General features: G+C 49.3%; 1 protein-coding gene across 8 annotated transcripts in view; it reads right to left on the bottom strand.

The window, feature by feature from the left end:
* DEPDC5 (DEP domain containing 5, GATOR1 subcomplex subunit) overlaps nt 1–23658 on the bottom strand; it is a 1004325-nt gene that overhangs the window by 192732 nt on the left and 787935 nt on the right. For all 8 annotated transcript variants that reach the window (XM_069619835.1, XM_069619836.1, XM_069619838.1 and 5 more), the window contains 3 exons: nt 2055–2215; nt 1720–1837; nt 1350–1517 (listed from right to left, as the gene is read on the bottom strand). In XM_069619835.1, coding sequence (XP_069475936.1) covers nt 1350–1517; nt 1720–1837; nt 2055–2215 — 447 coding nt within the window. The remainder of the gene's footprint in view (nt 1–1349; nt 1518–1719; nt 1838–2054; nt 2216–23658) is intronic.

The raw sequence follows: 23658 nt of genomic DNA, 5'->3' as shown, positions 1-23658 counted from the left end.
CAAGGGTGCGGTTTTTCTTAGGTCATTGGACTTTATGGCCAAGTCCTCCGGAGCCAAGTGCATCATAGCCATGATAGTCTGAGATGGGAGAGAGTCAGGCCGGGCAGCCACTTGGTCACAAGGAATAAGAGGAGTTATGGCCTGTGTTTGTGGCTGAGCCTGCAAAGAAGGCTCCAGGGGTTTAGGCAGCGTTGGAGCAGTGGAAGCGGTCTGAAGGGAAACCTGAAGAGAGCTGCCAGCCTGTGTCACCGCCCTCAGGTCCTCCATCGGGGGTCCTCCGACCCTCACGGTGCACGGGCCACTCGCCGAGGCGGTGTCGGGGCAGATGGCACTGGCTAGCGGGTTCGTATGTGATCCCAGACCATGTCTGGAGGCGGCTTTACGGAGGTTAAATGGTCTCTGGGACCTGTTGCTAAGGTCTGCGGAAGAGGGCCATTGAAGACACAGTTAGCTGCCGCAGATTTCAAAGTAAATAATGCTGTTCCGGAAAGCGGCAAAGAGTTTGGAGCTTTAATTCCATTGGGGCCATCTTGCCGAGTGAGGGGACTGGTGGGCGTGCAATCCAGCACTTGGTCTGAAGTGGACGAGGGCACAGACAAAAGGGCCAGAAGAAAGAAGGGAACAGGAGACGGAAAGAGGAAGGGCAAAGGGAGGAGTGAGAGGGAAGGGGGAAAAGGAAGGAAAAAGGAAGGAAGAAAATGCAAAAGAAGGAAAAAGAACTAGCACGAGTGGGGTAGTTAAAGAACGTGGGCTGCCTTGCATCGGCGATCACAGTTTACCTTCAAAGAGCCATGAACGGGAGAAGTAAAGAAAGTCAGCCTACCTCCCGTTCGTATAAAGAATTACCTCCACTCCCAGCGTCCCAGCGTCCTAATGCGGACTGGTGCAGACTGGAACTCTGCCCGGAACTCCGCCTTTAGTTACTTATTAGTTACTTTGTGTTGGCTGGTACAGTGCAATATTATCAGCCACTTCAAAACCTTGCTTTGGACCAGTGATAGGTTATGATATGCTAATTAGCATTTGTATAGCACACATGTGCCACTGATGTGGTCCCCTACTTCTGTGGGTGTGTCATCAAAGCAGTTTAGGTCAGAGCCTAGTCTGTGGTTGAAGTGTGTCGTAATGTTCCTTGCACTGTAGTATGTGAGGGTCATAGGTGTCCTATGGCCGTGCTGCTGTGTTCTCATCGCTTTGTCTAAAGGGTGCCAGTGGAGCTGCAAACATCCTGAAGAGCCTGACCATTGTTTGATTCTTGCTATTTTAATCATCAGGCATACATAAAATATGCTCTTTCCATCTGCTGATATGTATTAAACACTGTTATCGGTAAAGGAGCTTCTTCTCACCTGAAGTCCTCAGAGCCAGCAGAGCAGATGTACTGGTCCAGATAATTCCACTTGTAATCCTCCAGCCTCTCGTGTGAAAACTCCACCCAACATGGGACAAACTCATTATTGGAGTGCAGGGGGCATAGGCTGTACATGTAGTTAATCTGGGCCGATTCGTATGGGTACCTGCATAAAAAGCAATGAGAGAAAATGTCACATCTGATCACTGCTATTGAATGTAGCCCTGGAGGTGGCACAGGGCTAAGTGTCAGTCTGGCATTGAGCAGGATTGACTCTAAACATATCAGCACTCGCTGCAACACACGTACTGATGGGCAAATCCCTACATGGGTTAGGCATGAACCGCAGCAGGCACAGCAGTACTCACTTCGGGAGGTACCTGGTAACCGTGATGATCTTGTCTTTTGAAGTGACCTTATGGAATGTGCGTCCCATGCTCAACCAGTATTGGTCATCCTCCTCCTGTCTATTCCGACAAACAAGACCTAATCGTATAAAGACAATAAAAGCACCAATAAATGACAGTGCACATGGTTGATGGCATTAAGCAGAAGGAGACGCCTTGAATTGTACTTTATCATGGATCTGTGGCATGAACCACTCCAAGCATGGGTCAGAAACAACAAGGCCATATCTGATCGGGATGCAAGTGAAGGAACCTGTGACTTTCACACTTTTAGTGGATCATAGTCACAACCTCACCTCGGCTGTACAAGGGACTGCTACTCAGAGGGGGTGGGACAGACACGCTGGACTTCCGAGACTTGGTATTCACAATGATCTGATAGCCTTGCATTAGTCGCTGGCAGATAAACTCTTCAAACACTTGCTGGGCGGTCATCTGGACCGATTCCTCATCCCGTCTGGAGAAACAAAAATATGTAAGGATTAGTCCAGGGTGACTGCAGCAATGGCAATGAGGCAGAAATATAGTAATTTATCTGTAGTCTTTAGGCTTCAAATAATGTTGTTGGCACAGGGTATGGACATTTCACATGCCCTCTATGTGTGAGTGATGACTTTAGAAGAACAAGTTACTCTCTTACCTAGTAACGTTCTTTCGATGGGATGGTCCGACGACGTATTCCATATCTATGACAGTAATCACCACAGCTGTGCTGCTTCGGAAAATCTTTCGGCATCTGCGTCCTACGTCGATGATGTTGATACGCTGTCCTCGAGGGCCTCCGTCGAGCCAACGTCACCGGATGTAAGTAGGACGCACGACGCCCGTAGCTTCAGTTGTAGTTTTTCCCCAGAACGTGTGGCACCGATCAACTGCCAGTATGACCACAGAAAGCCTTACGGAAATGTAAACTGCAATCGCATAAGAAATTCTGTAGCGGGAAGGCAGGGAGGGAGCGATATGGAATACGTCGTCGGACCATCCCATCGAAAGAACGTTACTAGGTAAGAGAGTAACTTGTTCTTCGAGGGGATTGGGTCCTCCGACGTATTCCATTTCTATGACAGACTCCCAAAGCAGTACCATCGTAAGGAGGTGGGAAAAGAATTTAGAATACACAAATTTAGAGTGTCCAATCAAATTGCAGAGTAAAGGACCGCCTTGCCAAAGGCCAGATCCTGCCCATGGATAGAATCTAGGGAGTAGGGACGTACAAAAGAATGGACCGAAGCCCAAGTGGCTGCATCACAGATGTTACAAATAGGAACACCCCTCTGCAGGGCAGTAGAGGCAGCCATACCCCTAGTCGAATGGGCCCCTAAGCCTACCAGAGGGTCCTTACCCGCCAGGCGGTAACATTCAGAAATTGCCAAGATAATCCATCTAGACAAAGGCTGCTTAGTCACAGCTTGTCCCAAACACCTTCCAGCGTAACCAATAAAGAGCTGATCGTCCAATCTCACCCGGGACATGTGAGAAATGTAGAAGCTTAAAGCTCTCCTAGGATCCAACCTATGGAGCCTCTCCTTCTCCTTACCAGGATGTGGGGGGAGGATAAAACGCTGGAAGAATAACCTTCTGGCCCAAATGAAATTCTGACACCACCTTCGGAAGAAAGGCAGGACACACTCTAAGGACAACCTTGTCCTTATGAAACACAGTGAAGGGTGGCTTAACTGAAAGTGCCTGTAACTCACTCACTCTGCGAGCAGAAGTGACAGCAACTAAAAATACAGTTTTAAGAGTTAACAGTCTCAAAGGGCAAGAATGTAAAGGCTCAAATGGAGCACCCATTAGAAACTTGAGAACCAGGTTCAAATCCCAACCGGGCACCTGGAAAGGTGACGGAGGGAACACATTAGTGAGCCCTTTAAGAAACTGAGAAATTAAAGGAATATTAAAATAAGAACACTCCTCAGACGAGCGCTTAAATATGGACAGCGCCACCAGGTAACCTTTAATGGTACCCACTTGCAAGCCCCTGTGGGCTAAAGAAAGCAAAAAAGACAGAACCACACGAATGTCACATGAAAAAGGATCCACATTCTTAACCCTGCACCAGTCGCAGAACTTTCTCCAAGGGCAACAGTACAGGGACTTTGTTGCCGGCCGTCTGGTCGAAAGCAACACCTCCATCACGTCTTCAGGGAGGTCCCAATCCTTATACCTCAACCTTTCAGAAGCCAAGCGTGAAGGTTAAGGGATCGGACCTCTGGATGGAGAACCTGAAGCCCCTCCCGTGAATGCAGATCGTCTCGGTAGGGAAGACGACGTGGAGGGCAGATAGACAAGTCGAGAAGGTCCGGGTAACACGTCCTCCTGGCTCATGCTGGAGCAATGAGGATCATCTGGGAACCGAACCTCCGTAACCTGCGCAACCTCCGCAGTACTTGCAGGATGACGGGGACTGGAGGAAACGCGTACAGCAGTGGGAATGACCACGCCACCACAAACACGTCTCCTAAGGCTCCCCTTGGAGGAAATTCCTGCTAGCAGAACCTTTCGCACTTCCGGTTGACACTGGAGGCCAAGAGATCCACTTGAGGGGTCCCCCAAAGGGTGAAGATCTCCAGGAGAATCTCCTGAGCCAACTCCCACTCATTAGAGATCGCGCTCTGACTGCTCAGAGCGTCCGACATCTCGTTTTCGTCTCCGGCCAGATGAACTGCCGAGATCGAAATTTCCTGCTGGATTGCCCAGAACCAGAGCTGCATCACCTCCCTGCACAGAGGAAGTGACCCTGCCCCCCCTTTTTGTTGAGGTAGTGCATGGCCACTGTGTTGTCCGTCAGAATCAGGACATTCTTTCCTCGCACAGTCGGCAGAAAACCCTTCAGGGCAAGCCTGACGGCCCTCAGCTCCAACAGATTGATATGGAGTCTGGACTCCGACAGAGACCAACGACTGCTGACTGTCAGCTCGTTGGCATGAGCTCCCCATCTCGTGAGGGACACGTCCGTCGCGATCGTCACCTTCGGCCAGGGCAGCCAAAACGGAGCCCCCTTCATCAGATTGCTTTCGACGGCCCACCACAGAAGGTCCTGGGCGACCGAGGGCAGCACCTGAACTGGGTCCGACATCCTGCCGGAAGACTGAGACCAATGGCGCTTGAGTGCCCATTGCAAAGATCTCATCCGCAACCTGGCCTCTGGCACCAGAAGAATGCAGGATGCCATGAGGCCGAGCAATCTCAAGAACTCGAACGCAGGGAGACTCTGGGCATGTTGAAACTTGTGCACCATCTGCTGAATGTGATGAGCCATCACCTGGGGAGGAAAACACTGCCCCAGGGACGTGTCGAGCACTGCTCTGATGTACTGGAGCCTCTGAGTTGGCGTCAAATGGGACTTCTTTAAGTTGAGGGAGAAGCCCAGCTTGTGAAGAGAGTGGCAGGTGACAGACAGATGATCCAGGACTTGCTCGGGAGAGCGCACCCTGATCAGCCAATCGTCCAGGTAGGGGTAGACGTGAATCCCCCCTTTCCTGAGATACGTTGCCACCACCACCATGAGCTTGGTAAAAAACCTCAGGGCAGTGGTCAATCCAAACGGCAGGACCCGAAACTGAAAGTGCAAGTCGCCAACCGCAAACCTCTGGTACTTCTTGTGGTTGGGATGGATCGGCACATGAAAATAAGCGTCCTTGAGGTCTAGAGACACGACCCAATCCTGAAGTTGAAGGGCCTGGAGGACTTGAGAAAGAGTAACCATCTTGAACTTGTCCTTCCGAAGGAGCTTGATCAAACCGCGCAAGTCCATTATGGGTCTGAATCCCCAGTCTTTCTTCGAAATCAAAAAATAAGGGGAATACCATCCCTTGTTCCTCTCCGCTACAGGCACCTGTTCTATGGCGCCTTTCTCCAGCAGGGATTGAAATTCCTGCGCAAGGAGCGGATCCGGACTCTTGAACGAGAGATTCCCTGGTGGATTGTCGTGAGGCCTCTGCCAGAAAGGAAGACAGTAGCCGTGGGTTATGATCTCCAGAACCCACACATCTGAAGTAATGGCACACCACTCTACAAGATGCTGCGCCAGCCTTCCCCCAACCGGCGAAGCATGGGCCTCATGACAAAGCTGAAGCGGCTGCGGCAGTGCCTGAGGGCAAAGAGGCAACTGCTTGCGCAGCCTTGGCACCTCGAGTACCTTGTTTTTCCACCTCTGGCACTCCTACGGTTGTCCCTTTGTTTTGCAGCTCCTCTCGCTCTACTAAAGGATGAGTAATAACGACAGGAACCTCCCCTCCATTGCTGTCCCCTAGAACGAAAAGGCAGAGGTTGGCGAACTGCAGCGCCCAACGATTTGCTGCAGCTTTAGAGGTCTGCAACCTCTCAAGACTCTCGTCAGCCTTGCTGCCAAAAAGATGTTCACCATGAAAGGGCATGTTGAGGAGCCGGGCTTGCACATCTGGAGCAAAACCCGACTTCCGCAACCACGCAAACCTGCGCAATACGGTGCTCGCCACCATGGATCGGCTGACGCAATCATCCATGCCCAGACCCGACTGAACAGATTCACATATGGCGTCCTTGCCATCCTGCACAATAGGAAGGAAACCATCCTGTTCCTCCCCTTCGTGGATATGATCTGCTGCTAAGGAAATGTAGTTCCACAGAGTGTGCGTGAAACGAGACAAAGCACAAACGGAGTTGGCAGCCTGAAGCGCCATACCCCCAGAAGAAAACACCTTCTTCGCCCAGCCGTCAAAACGTTTGTCGTCCCTATCAGGAGGGAGAATAGGATACAACGCCTGCTTTGCTGGGGCCGTAGCCGCCTGCACCATCAAACTCTCCGGAGTAGGGTGCTTTGTCAAGTAGTAGTGGTCGCCACTGGCTGGGCGATATTTCTTCGGCAAGGACTTGCTCACTGCCGGGAGACTCTCCAGAGAAGTCCAAGCCGCAGCCACCCTTCTCTGCAAGGCCATATGGAATGGCAGCACCGGGTCAGTTGGAGGACCTTGGTCCAAGATATCAGTCAGGTCATCCTGCTGAAAATCCCCAGGGGGGGCAGACCAACCCAGGTATTCAGTGACCCTCGACATGAGGTGCCGATATGAAGATTTGGCATGTGTGCCAGGCTCCGACCTACCAAACTCCACCTCCGGAGAGGTGTCAAGACCACTGGCGTTGTGCAGTGACTCACGCAGGTCCTCAAGTTGACTGTGCCCAGAAACAATGTCATCAGGAACCAATGCAGGAACCTCACCTTCCTCAGACCCCTCATCCACCTCAGAAATATAATCCAGATGCTGGAAAGAGGGAACAGAAAAAGGCACAAAGACATGTTTAGCCTTAGCCATCGCCTTTCTGGGGGGTGCCATCGTGCCACGGGGTACCTCCGACAAGGCTGCCTCGAAAGGCGTCGAGGGCGTCGACGGAATGGGCGTCGACATCGAGCACGGCGCCAACAGCTTCGACAGCGTCGACACAGGCCTCGAGGGCGTAGCCCCGAGCGTGTCTCTCGACAGCCTGGGCACCGATGATGTCGACGACTTCCTCGGAGGTGGGGCCTCGAGAGAGTCCGTCGACGACCTCGGCCCGCCGGCATCAATGTCTTCTTCGAAGACTTCACAGAGTCTCGATGTCATCGAGGACCGGGACCTGGAACGGGCATGCCTAGAGCAACCATCCTTGTCCGACCCGGATCTCGAAGGCGCCCGGTGGTCGGGATGACTGCTCGAGCCCGAAGGCGGACGAGCGGTGTCTCTAGCGTGGCCTCGACCGGCGTACTCAGATGGGGTGGCCGGACCGGAGCCCTGCGATTGAAAAATCGCCAACATCTCCTTTCGGACCGAATCCCATTCCTCAGAGTGGAATGCTTGTTGGGACAAGCTACCCGCCGACGGGCGGAGTCCTCGGAAGAGGACGGGGAAGGCGACCTGTGACGGCGCTTCCTGGAGGGCCTCGAAGAGGCAGAGGAATGGCGGGACCGACTCCCAGACCGATAACCCCCGGACTCACAACGACGATGCGGAGAGTCGCCTCTCGAATCGTCTGTCAAAAGACCAGTGGAACGTGACTTCCGGGGCTTGGCCACCTTACCGACCGACAGCTTCTTCTTACGCTCCCGCAAGGCCTTCCAAGTGAGCGATTGGCAGTCGACACAGTCGTCCGTATCATGGTCCTCCCCGAGGCAAGCGTCATGCGTATCCGTCAGCGACATCTTGGACCCGCATACCCGACAATTCTTAAACCCTGGAGCGCGGGGTGGAAAAAGCCGAAAACATCATTTTTCGATAGCAATGAAGCAGCAGGTTCGAAGAACCGAAAGAACAGGATTCAGTGGAATCGAGGTGCGCCGAGATCTCCGCAGCGAACACGTTCGCAGAAAAAACAGAACTGACGTAGGACGCAGAAAGATTTTCCAAAGCAGCACAGCTGTGGTGATTACTGTCATAGATATGGAATACGTCGGAGGACCCAATCCCCTTGAACATGTTTATAAGTCCTAAAATGCCAGACCCACTGCAGCGATGATTCTTCTCTGCCAATGGGCCACCTCCATTAACATCTTCAGTTACAACCTTTAAAAAGAGTACTTCCATTTTTGCTTTTATGAAATGTCTGAGCTGGTGCAGTCAAGAAATAAGAAGAGCCAAAAAATAATTGGAATTTGGCCAGTAATCAAAATTCACGCAATCATCTTGGCAGAAAGTGTGTTCCCGCTATCAGGAATTTTCCTTGCAGACTTATACTACAGTGTTAAAAGACATGTTTCCACAGCCTCTGGTGTGAGGTGTGAAGAGTTTCATCACAAAGGGGAAAACAGGATGTCCATTAATTTAAACAAAAGCTCTCCATTGGTAACATAGCAGAGTTGTTAAGTTCTGCTGTCCTGAAGTAACTGGGCTGGCCAGCTACAAGTACAAAACCATCCTACCAATGCCTGGAACCTATCCAGATGCCATCTTCAGCCACTGCACCTGCAACCCTTTGACGCCCGTCGACTGGACCAAGGGCAGACTTAAGTATCCGAAGCAGTTCTGACTACTTTCAGAGTGGTGGGACGTTCCTTCTCCCCAATGGGAATCCACCTCCTTTGCAACTACAGTGGTGCGCATGCTACACAATACCCTCTCTAGGGGTCAGGGCAAGTTGGATCCCACTGCAAGTAACCACCCCTGTACACTTCAAACTCCCCAATAATGTTTGTTGGTTAAATGGGAATTGACCATTGCAATCAGGTACAGGTCCCTTTAAAGTGAATGGCTTGGTTTATGACCAGTATCTGTTGCCACCTCTTGATGAAGACCATGAGCAATGGCATCTTCCCTTCCATTCCAAGGAGGAACCCAAATACAGCTTGATGCCAACAGAGAAGAAGAGAATCAGCCACAGAGTGAGAAATACCAGCTTGTACAGGTGGGTAGAGGAGGGAGTCCGTCCCTCACACTGGGAGGTGACAGCTACGCAGTCGGTGTGGTGGGTAGAGATACAAAGGTGGCCACTGAGTGCTGCTGCTTCAACGAAGGCAGAAACCCCAACGAGCTGGGGGCCACTGAGGAGGGGAGCAGAAACGAAGGAAACAATGTACCAGCGTCTTGTACCAGCATCTTGTCTCACCGAAGCCAAAGCCCAGAGAAGAGAGAAGCAATGCGGAATAGCCGACTGGGCAGACCAGAGCAAAGTCAAGGATGCAGATCTGCCCTGGCCAGAGAGACCGTCTCCACTCTAGACCAATGCTGCTGTAGAGAAGATGCCCAGCTGCATCCGAGGAGCAGCTGGAAGGTGGTGAGGCCGCAGTTGAACCCATGCTGCCCTGAAAATACAAATACCCCAGGAGATGGTGAGAATACCAAGAAACAAAAGGGGGGGGCAGTGAAGGCCCATAGCCCAAAAGGGGCTATGATCCGAATACCACAGTAGGGGGGCGAGAGAAGCAACAGAACAAACATGGCTGAGCAGGCCCATAGCCCACATTGGGCAAAGGGGAAAATCACCTTTAGGCTCAGTAATTTAATAAACAGGAATAGAGCGCTCATAAGAAACATCAAAACCAAATTCAAATCCCACACCAGAACCACAAACTGGGTGGGAAAAAGCTGGTTACACAACCCTTGCAAAAATTACATAACATTGGGGAGTGATGAACCCAGTGAGATCAGCACTAGAAACCCGGTATGGGCCTCCTCTCCTGTGGCCACGGAAAGGCAATCGCTACCTGATCCTGATCCTGGGGTTGGTTTCATGTGGAAGGATCAGGGAGGAGGGGACTCATGCCAAGGGACAGCATCCCTTTATAATTCCGGAATTGACAATGGCTTATTCTAAAATGGAACAACCCAATATTGCCCCCTCTCTTATGGACTTCGATTCCCATAATGCCAAAATTACTGGGACAAAGAAGAGGAATTCAGAGGCAATGGGGACTAAGAAGTATGATTATTCAAAGGTGCGGTCTAGTCATTTCTTATTAGAGCACCTGAGTGGGATATTTAAAACCCAAGATGAAACCCAGCTGGAGAGTGAAGATGAAGCAGAGGAAGAAGCAGTTCATGACCGTATGTGAGGCATAGCAGAGGGAGCCCAAACCATCCGAGGTGCAGTAGCCGCCACGGAGAGAAGCCTGCCAGAAGAAGTCACCCCAACAGGTAAAAACCAGAAGAAAAAAACAGAAGAACTGCAGAGGGCGCACAGCGGAAGACGGCGTACTAAGAAGAAGACCAGCTGTGAAGGAGATGCGTTACCGAATCAGCGTGAAGCAGACTGGAGAAGCCTGGGAAGATCTACAGAGCGGTCATTGCTCGAGGAAACCGCAGCGCAACTTAACCGAGGCTCGCCGGAGCAGGAGAGAAGGCAGACTGACTGCAGAAGCACTGCTGCGAGGCCAGACAGCCAGAAGGAGATGTTGCAAAGAACCTGTGAGTTGGCAGAGAGTGAATGCTGACACTGGGGCGCTCTGAACACGAAAGCTGTCACAAACTAATGATTTTGAATACCAAAGAATTAATAAATCTAAGCAGAACGTACTTGATGAATACCATTTAATTAAGGAAACAAAGCTAAGTGGCAAGGTAGAAAGACTTTGGGCAAATTCCAAGAAGGGAAAGGTTGTAACCAACATTACCTACATCCAAAAGGCTGTCAAAAGACTTTGGGTAAACCTCATGAGCGGAAGGTTTATAATCAGTATTACCTACAGCCAAAAGGCTGTCAACAAACTTTGGGAGAACTACCAGTGGGGAAGGCTCTAACCAACATTATCTACAAAGAGGCTACAGGCAGACCAGACCCAGACAACCCCTGGGAGAAGCTCATAACCAGCATTTACATCAGTCAGGAAATTGTAAGAAACCCTTAACAAGGCAACCAAAGCACAAGTCCCCTTTTAAGAGATACAATTTTGGGAAAGCAAATATCTCACATTGCCAACAGTCAAGAAGTTGTGAAATCACACCGCAATACTGGTGTAGAGAATATTGGACTCAAGCCATCAAGTTTGAAGTTGGTGGTAGGTGTTGTCTTCCTGACGGATAAAGGGCTTATGGTAGTTAGTCCTGGGAGGCAAGTGGACCAGGAAAGAAGATGATGGTTTGATATCTTTGTGGCAGAAAGATTTGCAGAAACCTTTGTTGAATGAAAAGAACTTATGTGTTTCATCAATTGTTGGCCAACAGTAGTATAACTGAGGCAATTTGCTGTTTGCTATCTTGACAAAAGAGTTTTGTTACAAGAAGAATTATTGAGAAAGAGTGACGTGCTATCTTGACAAGAAGACGTTCCTTTTAAAGAAAGTATCATATGATAACAGAAAAATTGTATTTGGTTTTGGAACCTGTGTTTGGGAGAAAGTCAATTATCCTTGCAAGAGGGATATTGTGGAAGACATTGAGTTGTTTTAAATATCAACCAGTTGTGCTGAAAAGAATATTTGCTGTTTCTTCAAGGAGCTCTCTGAGGTTGAAAAAGATTTTGCTATTTCTTTTGAACAGAACTTTGTTGAAACAGAACTTTAATCTGAGTATTCTTGAATTGATCCAGGTGAAAGGACTACAACCCTGGTCACAATGAGTACTTCCAAGAACATTTAAGTATGAATTACAAGACTGTTTTGTTGAACTAAACTTTAACCATAGTTTCCTTATAGTAGTCTGTTGTATGTATTAGTGTGAGGGTCAGAGATATTTTGAACATTAGGTCAATTTTCTTTAGTCACAGTTTGCTAGGTAGACATCTCTCTATTAGGTTAGGGAAAGTAAGGCGTTCCTCCAACCCTTTATACTTTGAATAAATGGCAAACTTTGAAAAAATGTTACCTTTATGTCCGTCTCACATTTCTGACCCCACTCAGGGGATTGTGAAGAATGAGCCCTGTTACGGGGAACTCTTGAAAACCGAAATAGGTGTGAGATAACAGTGGCAATCTGTAGTTCAGATGCCCATACTAAATTTGGCACCTTTAAATTAGGGGGTGAACAGATTATCCCAGTCCCCAAACTCAAGATCTTGGGAGTGATCCTTGATCAGACTATCTATGAGCCGACACGTTACTAGCATAATTTCTGCATCACTGTACTACGTGAAACTGCTATATCATCTTAGGCCCCTCATTACACAGGTTAGTGCAGAAACTATCGCCAGAGCCATTATTGGTGCCAAGATGGATTATTGTGACAGTCTACTAATGGGCATTAGTAAACCAGACGTCCAAAAGCTTCAGATTATACAAAACAGGGCAGTAAGAGTTGTGATGGGTCGGACTAGGAAAGATCACGTTACAGAAGCTAGGCGGTCGCTTCATTGGCTCCCTGTAGAAGCACTTGTTAAGTTCAAGATTCTAACTATCACATTCAAGTGTAGACAAGGACTTATGCCTTCATATCTGCAGGACCTTATCATGAATAAAGTTAATGGCAGAACATTGAGATCCTGCAGACAGAGTTTGCTACTAGTCCCTAGGAGTAGAACTTCAAAAGCCGGAAAGGGGGCATTCCAACTGACAGCTCCCAAACTTTGGAATCAGCTGCCAACTACACTTAGATTTCAAAGTTCCCTGGCTGTTTTCAAGAAAGATCTGAAAACGTACCTGTTTGAATAAGTCAGCAGACTCCTTTCCCGCAACCTGGTTCGAGAGTTTCTCCTCCCTGTTTAGCTATATGTTCAGTGTAACCCATTCTCGGTCCCAATTTTCCGTGCCTTTATGCCTCAGGGTCCACAGTGTGCAATACAAATAATATAATGTAATGCAGGCTCACCTTGATCAAAGAAAGCAGAAAATTCAACACAGGAGATAGAGGACAGGAAAAAGTATCCACGTCCGTCTCCCGGCACTAGCTCGAAAATGTATGCAACCTGCAGGCATAAATGCATTTTGTAGAGGGTGTTTCCGAGCTGAAAGGAGAGCATCAAGGACGTTGTCCGGCAAGTCCCACTCCTTGTATCTCAGCAGCTAAGCATGAAGGGCTTTGGGCTGTTGAGGTTTGGTTGGCGGCCTTGCCCCTCCGAATGGGAGAGCAAGTTGACTGTCCTCAGAAGGTGCCATGTAGGGCAGATAGATATCTCCAACAACTCCGGATACCACATTCTTCGGGCCCAGTTTGGGGCGATTATTATCATCATGGTTCCGAACAGGCACAATCTCCTGGGAACCAGCGGAATGATAGGGATCGGCGTGAATGCATAAAGGAGGTCGACAGTCCAGTTGACCGCCAGCGCATCCCCCAGTGCTCCATGACGAGGACATTCCCTGCAGGAGGACAACTCACACTTCCTGTTGACACTGGAAGCGAAGAGGTCCACTTGAGGAGCTCCCCAAAAGGGGAATATCTCCTCCAGATCTTCCGGACAGAGCTCCCACTGGTGGGAGGCCGAAGTGTTTGTGCTCAAGGCATCCGTGGCGACATTCTCTCATCCGGCCAGATGAGCCGACGTCAGAGAGACACTGTTCTCTAGAGCCCACAACCACAATGGGATTGCTTCTCTGCAGAGTCAAGGCTCCCACACCACCTTGTCTCATGAAGTGGTGCAAGGCCACTGAATTGCCTGTCAGGATCAGCACAGTCTTGCATTTCACAGAGGGGAGGAAAGCAACCAGGGCCAACCTGATCGCCCTCGGCTCCACCAAGTTGATGTGGTCCAGAGACTCCGCAAGAGACCACAGTCAGCTCACTGTAAGGTCCAACAGATGAGCGCCCCAACCAGTCAGAGATGCATCTTTGACCACCGTCACCTGCGGCCAAAGTTGGAGAAACAGCTCGCCCTTCAGCAAGTTGTCTCGCATGGCCCACCATGCAAGATTCTGAGCCATCTGATCACCCAACAAGGGGTCCGACTTGTAGTCCTGAAACTGCACCCATTGGCAATGGAGAAGCCGCTGAAGCGATCTCATGCGCAGCCTTGCTTCTGGCAACACTAGAATGTAGGAGGCCATGTGGCCCAGAAGGTGCAGGAAGGCCGCGGTCGGGCCTTGTCCCTGGGATCGGAGAACATTGACCAATCCAAAAGATGTTCACCACTCGATCTTCAGACGGAAAGGCCCTGCCCAGACAAGTGTACAAGAGCACACTGCTAAATTGGATGGACTGGGACAGTGAACCCTGAGACTTGAAGTTCAGGGAAAAGCCCATGCTGTGCAATAGAGTGCATGTGCGGAGTAGGTGCTCTGACACTAGATCTGGGGACAAGCCAGTCCAGGTAAGGAAAGACATGAACACTCTCCCTCCTGAGGCGAGGCTCCACCACTGCTAGCAGCTTGGTTAAAACCCTGAAGCTGAAGAAAGACTGAACGACAGGATCTTGAATTGATAATGGTGTTGACACACCACAAACCTCAGGTACTTCCTGTGCTTTCGATGAATCGGCACATGGAAGTAGGCATCCTGAAGGTCTAGGGACACCAACCAGTCCTGCAGATCGAAGGCTTGTAGAATCTGGGCTAGAGTAACCATCTTGAACTTGTCCTTGCATAGGAACAAGTTCAGCAGCCGCAGATCCAGGATGGGTCGCAGGGTCCCATTCTCCTTTGGGAACAGAAAATAGGTGGAATACCACCCCTTCCCTCGCTCTGAGTGCGGAACTACCTCGATCGTGCTTTTTGAAAGAAGCTGATGGACCTCCTCCAGTCGAAAGGGGTCCGGAGACAAAGGGGCAAGTCGACTCTCCTCGGAAGGTGCCATGGAGGGCAGATGGATATATCCAGCAACTCCGGATACCACATTCTCCGGGCCCATATCCCTGAAGAATAACTTGTAAGGCCCAAGTTTTGGATGTGGCCTTTGACCATTCCGGGCTGTACAGAGAAAGCCCTCCCCCACCCCCAACCCTGGTGACGAATGTCAAAGCCCGTCACTGAGGTTTTGCACCCTGGGTTGCGGAGGGGACAGCAGCCGTTGCAACGGCCTCTCGCTGAGAACCTCTTCCTCTCCCTATCGGTATATATGTCTGCCTTGTCCTCTTCAAGGGGCAGAATGGCCACAGCCCCTCTGGTCGAAGGTGGTAAAGGGATGAAATTCCCTGACCCGAAATGGCATCTGTGCGGAAGGCGTTTGCACTAATAGCCCAAAAGACCTAGCAGTCACCTTGGAGGACTGAACCATCTGGGGGGTGTCATCAGTCTTAGCTCCAAAACGGTTATGGCCATCAAACAGCATATCCAACAGTCTGGACTGGACATCAAAGGCAATGTCTGACGTCCTTAGCCACTAGTGGCGCCTGACCACAGTGCTAGTGGCCATGGCCCTGTCCACACAGACTGTTTCCAGTCCCAACTGTAGAATTGGACGTGCCACCTCCTTGCCATCAAATACCAAGGACTGGAAATCGTCCCTTATATCTCCCTCCGAGACATACTCAGACGAATTGGCTACCATAGTCCAAAGGCTAAAAGGCTGCTCGTCGCGAACACCTTCTTGCCCCATGTGTCTAACCTCTTACTTTCCCAGTCCGGTGGAAGTGAGGAGAAGGTGGAGGTCTTCAGGCTAGCCGTTGCGGCCTGCACCACCAAGTTCTCAGGCAAAGCATGGGAAGAAAGAAAGGCCGGATCCGACAGAGAGGGACAGTGTTTCCTCACTAGATCCCTGTTCACTGCCGGAACAGAGGCAGGTTTCTCCCACACCTCCAGTACAGGGATCTCTACTGTCACATTGAAGGGCAGGGGTGTCTCCTTCTTGGGGGCATCATTCAGAACGTCACAAAGCTCGTACTGACCCTTGGACCTGGACAAAGCAGATAGCCACAGAGTATTGCCCCCCCCCCCCTTAACCTTAATGCGCTTGAAGACAGCGTGAGGCTTTCCTTGGGCGGGAGCTGGCAAAGGTTCCATCTACAGGGAGGTGTCAATGCCATTGGCATCTTGCAGATCCACTGCCAGGCCCAGCACATCCTAATCTTCCCTGCAGAACTCTTCCGGGAAATTCCTCATCACCCATAGGTTCAGGCCCAAAAGGGACACAGTTGCACGCTTCATTGTAGATGTCATACATCCTTCACATGAAGGCGTCCCTAGGGAGTCAAACATATTTCCGCGCAGTTGAGGCGTCGACGAGGACGATGCCGGTGCAGTGGCCTCTGCGCCCAAGGGCAGGGCCTGTCAGCGCTGAGACACATCTGTCTCAATCTGGTCCAGGGCCGAGCCCTTAGGCGTGCAGAAGTGGAGCACAGAGGGTACCCTGCCGCGCCGAAGCAGACAGTGCCGCGCTTGCACTCAGGCGCCAAGGTTGGAGCCACCAGAGCCCTGGCGAACACTTCCAACATCTTCAGGCGGAAGGTCTTCCATTCCTCCCGCGTGATGAGATGCAGCAGACCAAGCCCAACTAAAGAAGCACGAAGCCCATGCAGGGCTAAGAACCCAAATACCCCACAACAGGGTGAGACAACCAGCAGAACAAATAGGTGTGAGTAAGCCCGTAGCCCAGGTAGGGTTTACAACCCAAAGGCCCCAGAGGGGGTGGGGGTGAGAGAAGCAAAGAGCCATGCAGGGCTGAACAGGGCCCTAACCCACACCAAGTTGAGAATAAGACTACTACAGGAGGAGAGAAAAGCAGTAGCTACAGGAGGGCTGAGCAGGCCTGTATCTCACCTGGAACTAAAAAACCAACTACCCCATGGAACGTGGGAGAAATCCAACAGGCGGAGCATGCTTGGGGCCTACACAAGGCTAAAACTGAGAACATCCCAGGAGAGACGAGTGAACTTTGTTTTTGTTGTGAATAATGATGTGTCCAGGTCAAGAGTACACATCCCTGGAGGAGGGATAAGCTAGAGACTTTTCGGACTACTTCACTAGACCATTATCAGAATCAAAAGAACAGTTGAGACATTTTATTTTTGTTGGAAGCATTTTACGAAACCAAGGGCTAGAAGAGACTGTGAGAACTCTTTGGTGAGGGGGACAGAAAACCAGCCACCACAAAGGGGAGGTAACCATATACTTAGCTGAAGCTTAGATTCCATTCATTTATGTATTTTTATAGTGGTAGGGAAGATAGTAGGCCAGCACAGATTTTTACGTAGAACAGAGTTCATTTGTGAGACATCCTGACGACCACCAACTGTTTTCAAGCATAGGGAACACATCATAGAGATAGGGATTAGAGGAGGGTTTCTTTAATTTCATTAATAAACCATCTGAATCAAACGTGTCCTCTTGCCCGTCACCTATGCCTGATAGTCATCACTCATAAGAACAAATTACTTGCCTCTCGGTAATGTTCTTTCTGATGGATGTTCCCCCTATGGATTCTTCGTCTATGATATTGTATATGAAGCACAGCTGATCTTTGGAAACCTTTCCACCACCAGGGGGCACAGCATGACTCAACGCCAGCTCCGACCGACGCCTCTGCGCGCCTGACATGACATGGGGGACCACTATATATTGAGGCACCGCACCCCCTGAACTCAGCTCTGCCCTTTTTCCCTACAACTATGACGCTGAGCAACCGCAGAACCAAAAAGTGTACATACTGTCCAACAAGTGGGTCAGGTTAAGAGGGCGATGAGGAATCTGTGGGAGAACATCCATCAGAAATAACATTACAGAGAGGTAGGTAATTTCTTCTTCTAATGGATTCCTTCCTACCGTGAAATCCTCATCTATTATATACTTCCACAGAAGTAACATGATCTGGAGGAGAGGAAGGACATCACCTAAAACAGAAAACTCTGGAGGACCACCCTTCCAAAAGAGGCATCCAGCACTAACTGGGAATCCCGGAAGTAATGCTTGACGAGCGTGTGCAGCGAGGCCCACGTAACGGCCTGGCAGATGTCCAGGAGAAGGACTCCCTTATGCAGGGCAGAGGTGACTGCCACTCTTAAGGTAGAATAGGCTCTGGGGCCCTCAGGCACATAATTTCAAGCCATAGCATTCCGAGATGCAGAGAATGAACCACCTTGGCATGGTCTGTTTAGTCACAGCCCTACCAGCGTAACCAATGAAAAGCAGGTCATCTTTCCTAGCATCTCTCATCCAAGAGACCTAGTAGGTGAGGGCCCGCACTGGGTCCAGTTTATGGAATCGCTCCGCTGCCTTAGACGGAGGCGGTGCAGGAAAAAACACAGGATCTTTTGAGAGAGATGGAAATCCGAGCCCACTTTTGGGTGAAAGGAGGGCCTCACCCTCAAAGTTACTGTCTCCTTGGAGAAAACCAAGTAGGGAGGGTCAACAGATAATGCATTGAGCTCACTCACCCATCTTGAGCAAGTGATGGCAACCAGGAAAATCACCCTAAGCGTGAGCAATCTAGCAAAACGGGAATGGAGGTGCTGAAACAGAGCTCCCATAATGAATGTCCAGACCAAATTTAAATCCCACTCCAGGACAACAAACTGGATGGAGGAAACTGGTTACACAAACCCCACAATAACTGTATGACAGTGGGGAATGTGAAAAATTAGCCTTGTTCCAGGGACCTATTGAAAATCAAAATAGAGTCGAGTTCTCCCTTAACAATGCCAATCTGCAGGTCTGCTTGGGCCAAGGACAGCAAGAAATCTAAAACAGGGGAAAACGGCAGGATAAAAGGTCCAGATACCTCTCCCTGCACCAAGCCGAAAATGTATGCCATCTGCAAGGATAAATAGATTTTGTGGCAGGTCTGAGAGCTGAAAGTAACGCAGCAGGGTTGTCATCCGAGAAGTCCCACTCCTTTCATCTCAGCCTCTCAGTAGCCAAGCATGAAGGTTCAGGCTGCTGAGGTTCAGGTGGAGGACCCGCCCCGCTGATTGGGAAAGCAAGCCAACTCTCCTCGGAAAGCACCAGGGAGAGCAGATAAACATGTCCAGCAATATCAGACCCAACTTTCTCTGGCACAAGTCCAGAGCGACCAGGATAAGTGTGTTTCCAAATAGGCACAACCTCATTAAAACCAGCAGAATGACAGGGATTGTCAGGACCGCATAAAGCAGTTTGAAAGTCCACTTGACCGCCAGTGTGTTCCCCTGAGCTCCCTTAGGAGGCAATTCCCTGGAACTGAACAACTTGCACTTCCAGTTCACACTCAAGGCATCCGCTGTGACATTCTCTCTTTGGGCCAGATGGGCTGCCGTCAGAGATGCTGATCTGCAGAGCACAGAACCACAGTCACACTGCTTCTCTGCACAGGGGCAAGGACCTCACACTACTTTGTTAGTTGAGCTAGTGCATGGTGTGATGAATCCGATGGACTCATTCCTGTTTTTCCGGCGGTGACCTCTTCCCATGTTGCCAGGTGACAGCAGCCACTACCTGATCTTGACTCTGGGGATGGCTGTATGAGGGAGGATCACATGGGGGAGGTGACCTCCGGGGAGACATCCTGACTCCATCGGGTGAGAAGCGGTATCCTCTTTTCCCCTTACAAGATGAAAGCCCCATTTGCGACACTCTAGTGGCCCATTGTGATATCTTCGCTCTTTCACCCATAGAGAGTATTGGACAGCTCTGGCGGCACTATATACCATCATCGAAGCCTAGATGTAAAAGAATTGGATGGAAGTAAAACAGAGATGATGATCTTTGGATCCCATCAGGCCCGGGCCAAGCTAGGCCTAGAATACGAATCGTTTAACATTAAAGACACCCCCTATTCTGGTGGCAGGGAAAGTGAAAACACTGGGGCTTTTCTTGGAAGCTTCCATGGGTGCCAAGCACAGGTTACGTACTTAAACAAAAACTGCTTGCATTACCTACGACTCCTCAAGGCCATCCAACCATACTTGAGTGAAGAAAACTGTGCAACTATTGCCAGGGCCACCATACTGTCCCGGCTCGACTATGGCAACACATTACCGCTAGGCGCAAACAAGGGATGCATAGCAAAATGCCAAGTTATTCAATATAATGCAGTTAGAATAGTAAAAAGAAAATCAAGCAGAGAGCACATCACCGCTGACAGAGAGGCCTTACACTGGCTGACCGTGGAAGACAGGATCCAGTTTAAAATCATGGCTTTAGTCCATAGATGCCTGTATGGGAAAGCCCCGGCCTACCTGAAGGAAAGGCTCACTCAGCATGTACCTAGGCGATCACTTAGGTCGGAGGCTTTGGGTCAGATTACCCGTTTGTCCCATAAGTGATCTAATGGCTTGGGCGTTTCCAGTGATTGCAGCACAAAAATGAAACAACCTTCCCCTATGACTTGGGCTCGTGTCCAATTACATAGCATTCAGAAAAAATCTGAAAACACACCTTTTCAAATGAATGTGCGGCTCCATTAGTCACTCCAGGTGTCCATAGGCAGTTTCTGTACTTGTCCTGTTTGATACATGTTTGTTCGCTTTGTCTTTGTGCCCTGATGCCCACGGGCTTTTGGCGCAATATAAACCAATAAATAAATACATTATAAAATATGGCAAACATGTATACATTATTCTCAAAAAGGAACTACTGTTCCCACAATCCCCACAACACTGGAACGAAGCAGAGGAGAGAAGTAATAATGATCACTTCTCACTTTCAGCAGTTTAGTCCTTCCTCCAATCCTATTGGACAAAGCTGATATAAAAAGGAGGAAAGACTCAGGCAGTACGAGAGAGGTCAACGGAGGACCTGGCTGCAGGAATCCTGTGCTGGAGAAGGAAGGGCTGACAACTGCTGTGCCAAAAGAAGAAAGGGGGAACCCTTGCCTCTCAACTGCTTGCGGGGAGCTAGAGAGCACTGGAGGTGTCAAGGGAACCAGTCCACCACCTCCAGGAGGAAGGGGAATCCCAGGGCAGGAAGTGAGTGCCCCAGCCTGGAAGAGACTGCTGTATCACTCACTGGTTGGGAGAGCAGGGGAAGTTTGTTGTCTTACCTAGCTGGGGTGAGACCTGTTGAAGCTGATGGAAACAAACCTATTGTGAGAGGCAGAAGAAGACGTCAGCTCCAGATAGAAGGGTTTCGAGTGTGGGAGACATGTACCAGTGTGACGGAGCAGAGGCATCCGCAGAAGCAGGAGGAGGAACGCAGAGCCAGAGCAGGACGTGCAGTGGAGACGCTGTGAACCGCAGGAGAGTTCCTGGGTGCTCGGCAGCTCGACGAAGCAGCGGTCTTCAGACCGGGACCTGCAGGGAAGCAGGCGTGCATCTGTGAGCCACAAGGGAAGCCGGAAGGAAGTCTGCAGCATCCAGAGTGGGAAGCAAAACGCAGAGCCCTGCTGCAGAAGCACAAGCATGACCAGAGACTCTGGCGAAAACCAGTGAGTCAACCCAAAGCAAGTGGGGACCCCGGGGCTTTCTGTGAGCTGTGCCAACATCAGTTTGAACATTTTGAGGTTACGGATACCGAAAATACGAAAGGTTTATTTGAATGCAGAAAAGGCCAAGTGCATAATCAAATCTTACTAAGAAGTTTGTTTGAATGCAGACAACGCAAAGTACAGAGTCAAGTTCCAAAGAGATCCAAGTGCATGAGATGCAAGTGTGGGGCAACGTTTGAACAAATATTACCACAGACAGATATACCAAAAACATCAAAGTATATACAGCTTTGGCGATACAGAGGAAATAGGAACTGCACATGAAGTCCTGGGAGGGGATTATACCAGGCAAGCGAAACCACAAGAGAAGCCCTGACAGGAGAGTACACCAAGCGAGTTGCAAAGCTACAAGGAAAACTACAGAAGAACAGTGTTGGTTAAATAAAAGAATATACTTGTGTTGAAGAAAGACTGTTGCTGAACTTGTTGCTTAACAGGAACATTGCGAATCCAGGAGAGACACAAAAGGAACTGTTAGTAAAAGAGACATTGCTGTCCGTTTCAAATCCAGGGGAAGGGAACTACCCTCTGGGTCCAAGTTCTTTCACCTGGTTATAGGTCAAAGGATCAAATACAAAGGATCAAAATGCAATAGGGTCGAGTCAAAAGGACCGGAAAAAAAGGTTTATTTATTTATTTGGGGGAGATCCCCCCAAACCCTCTTTTTTTGGTGTAAAAACCACTTTTCTTTCCAATACGGAAACCCAAAAAATATATACATTAAAAAAAAGCCATTCGACCTTTTTTTGGTCCTTTTGACTCGACCCTATTGTATTCGATCCTTTTGTTTTAGATCCTTTGACTGGATACCCTTTCACCTTGAAGAACAATTTTTCGTTGAAGTTATTCTTATACTTTTGATTTTGAACACTTTTGCCAACATCAAGTCAAAGACATTTCTTGCACCCTTTGTTGTTTTGTTTGTAGTCTAAGGGTCAGTATAGAACGTTTTGGACACAAGGATGGTTTTGCAGTTACTGACATCCTGACACAGACAGATCCTTAGCTTTGATTTCTAGGTAGGGAAATTCCTTTTTAGAATATGGCTAGAAGGTATTCACCCAACCCATTTTTATTTAATAAATGTCTTTGTTTGAAAACATGACTACCTTGTGCCTGGCTCTCATTTCTGACCCCTCACAATGGCCACTGTTTTGTTTGTCAGGATTAGCACAGTCTTGCGTTTCACAGAAGGCAGGAAGAAGACCAGGACCAGCCTGATCTCCCTCAGCTCTAGCAAGTTGATGTGATCCTGAGACTCTGCAAGAAACCACAGTCCACTCACTGTCAGATCTGACAGGTGAGCACCCCTACCAGTCAAAGATGTGTCAGTGACCACCGTCACTGGGGCCAAGGTTGACGAAACAACGTGCCTTTCAGCAAGTTGTCTCGCACAGCCCACCATGAAAGATCCTGAACCACCCAGTCCGAGACCTGTAAAAGGTCTGACATGTGGCCGTGAAACTGCAACCATTTGCCACTGAAGCGATCTCATGTGCAGCCTCGCCTCCGGTACTACTAAGATGCAGGCGGCCATTAGGCCCACAAAGTGCAGAAAGACCAGGACTAGTTCCTGGGTTTGGAGGAAATAGACCACCCGAAAGATGTTTGCCACTTGGTCCTGTAAGGAAGGCATGGTATCAAACAGTGAAGACAGTCACAAGTGATCACAGTTCAAGGGTGTTTATTGAACTTCAATGGGTTGGTTGAACGCCGATCTCAGCCTAAATCTAAGGATGGGAGCAAGCTACGACCATCAAACAATAACAAAGCAGTCCTAGTGGAGTCTGTCAAAATAAAAGGGCCTATACTAATACACCTATTGCCAATCCTTACTTCTAAATACAAGGGGTGTGGGACAATAATGTATGCACAAAGAAAAGTGTTCAAGAAATAATATGTTAGGATAGTTGAGCAGTTGGCTTCCCTTTCCCACGTTTTCAGCATGGACAAGATGGCATATTTGAGCTTTCCAAACACTCTGGCTTCTCTGCCATGAGGATACAGTACAAAGCATAGGTATCAGGGCCTTCTGCCAAAGCCTCTTTCCCAATATCAGTCTCTTACTGCATAGGGCCTGTAGTAATAAACAAGCACCAAAGTTCCTTTCTTATCAGGATTTTCACATTCACAAGTACTCGTTTCCAGTGTTCATCATGGGTCTACCTCGATCCCTCGGACCATGTAATCTCACTTTCTACATTTTCCTCTTTATATCAAAAATCGAAGACTTTTGAATGTGCGATGGGTT

This window comes from Ambystoma mexicanum, chromosome 10 (assembly GCF_040938575.1).
Source record: "Ambystoma mexicanum isolate Mex_15411 chromosome 10, UKY_AmexF1_1, whole genome shotgun sequence".
Classification (NCBI taxonomy): Eukaryota; Metazoa; Chordata; class Amphibia; order Caudata; family Ambystomatidae; genus Ambystoma; species Ambystoma mexicanum.
The sequence above is the reverse complement of the archived record's forward strand: the minus strand, read 5'-3'. Positions and strand labels throughout refer to the sequence as shown.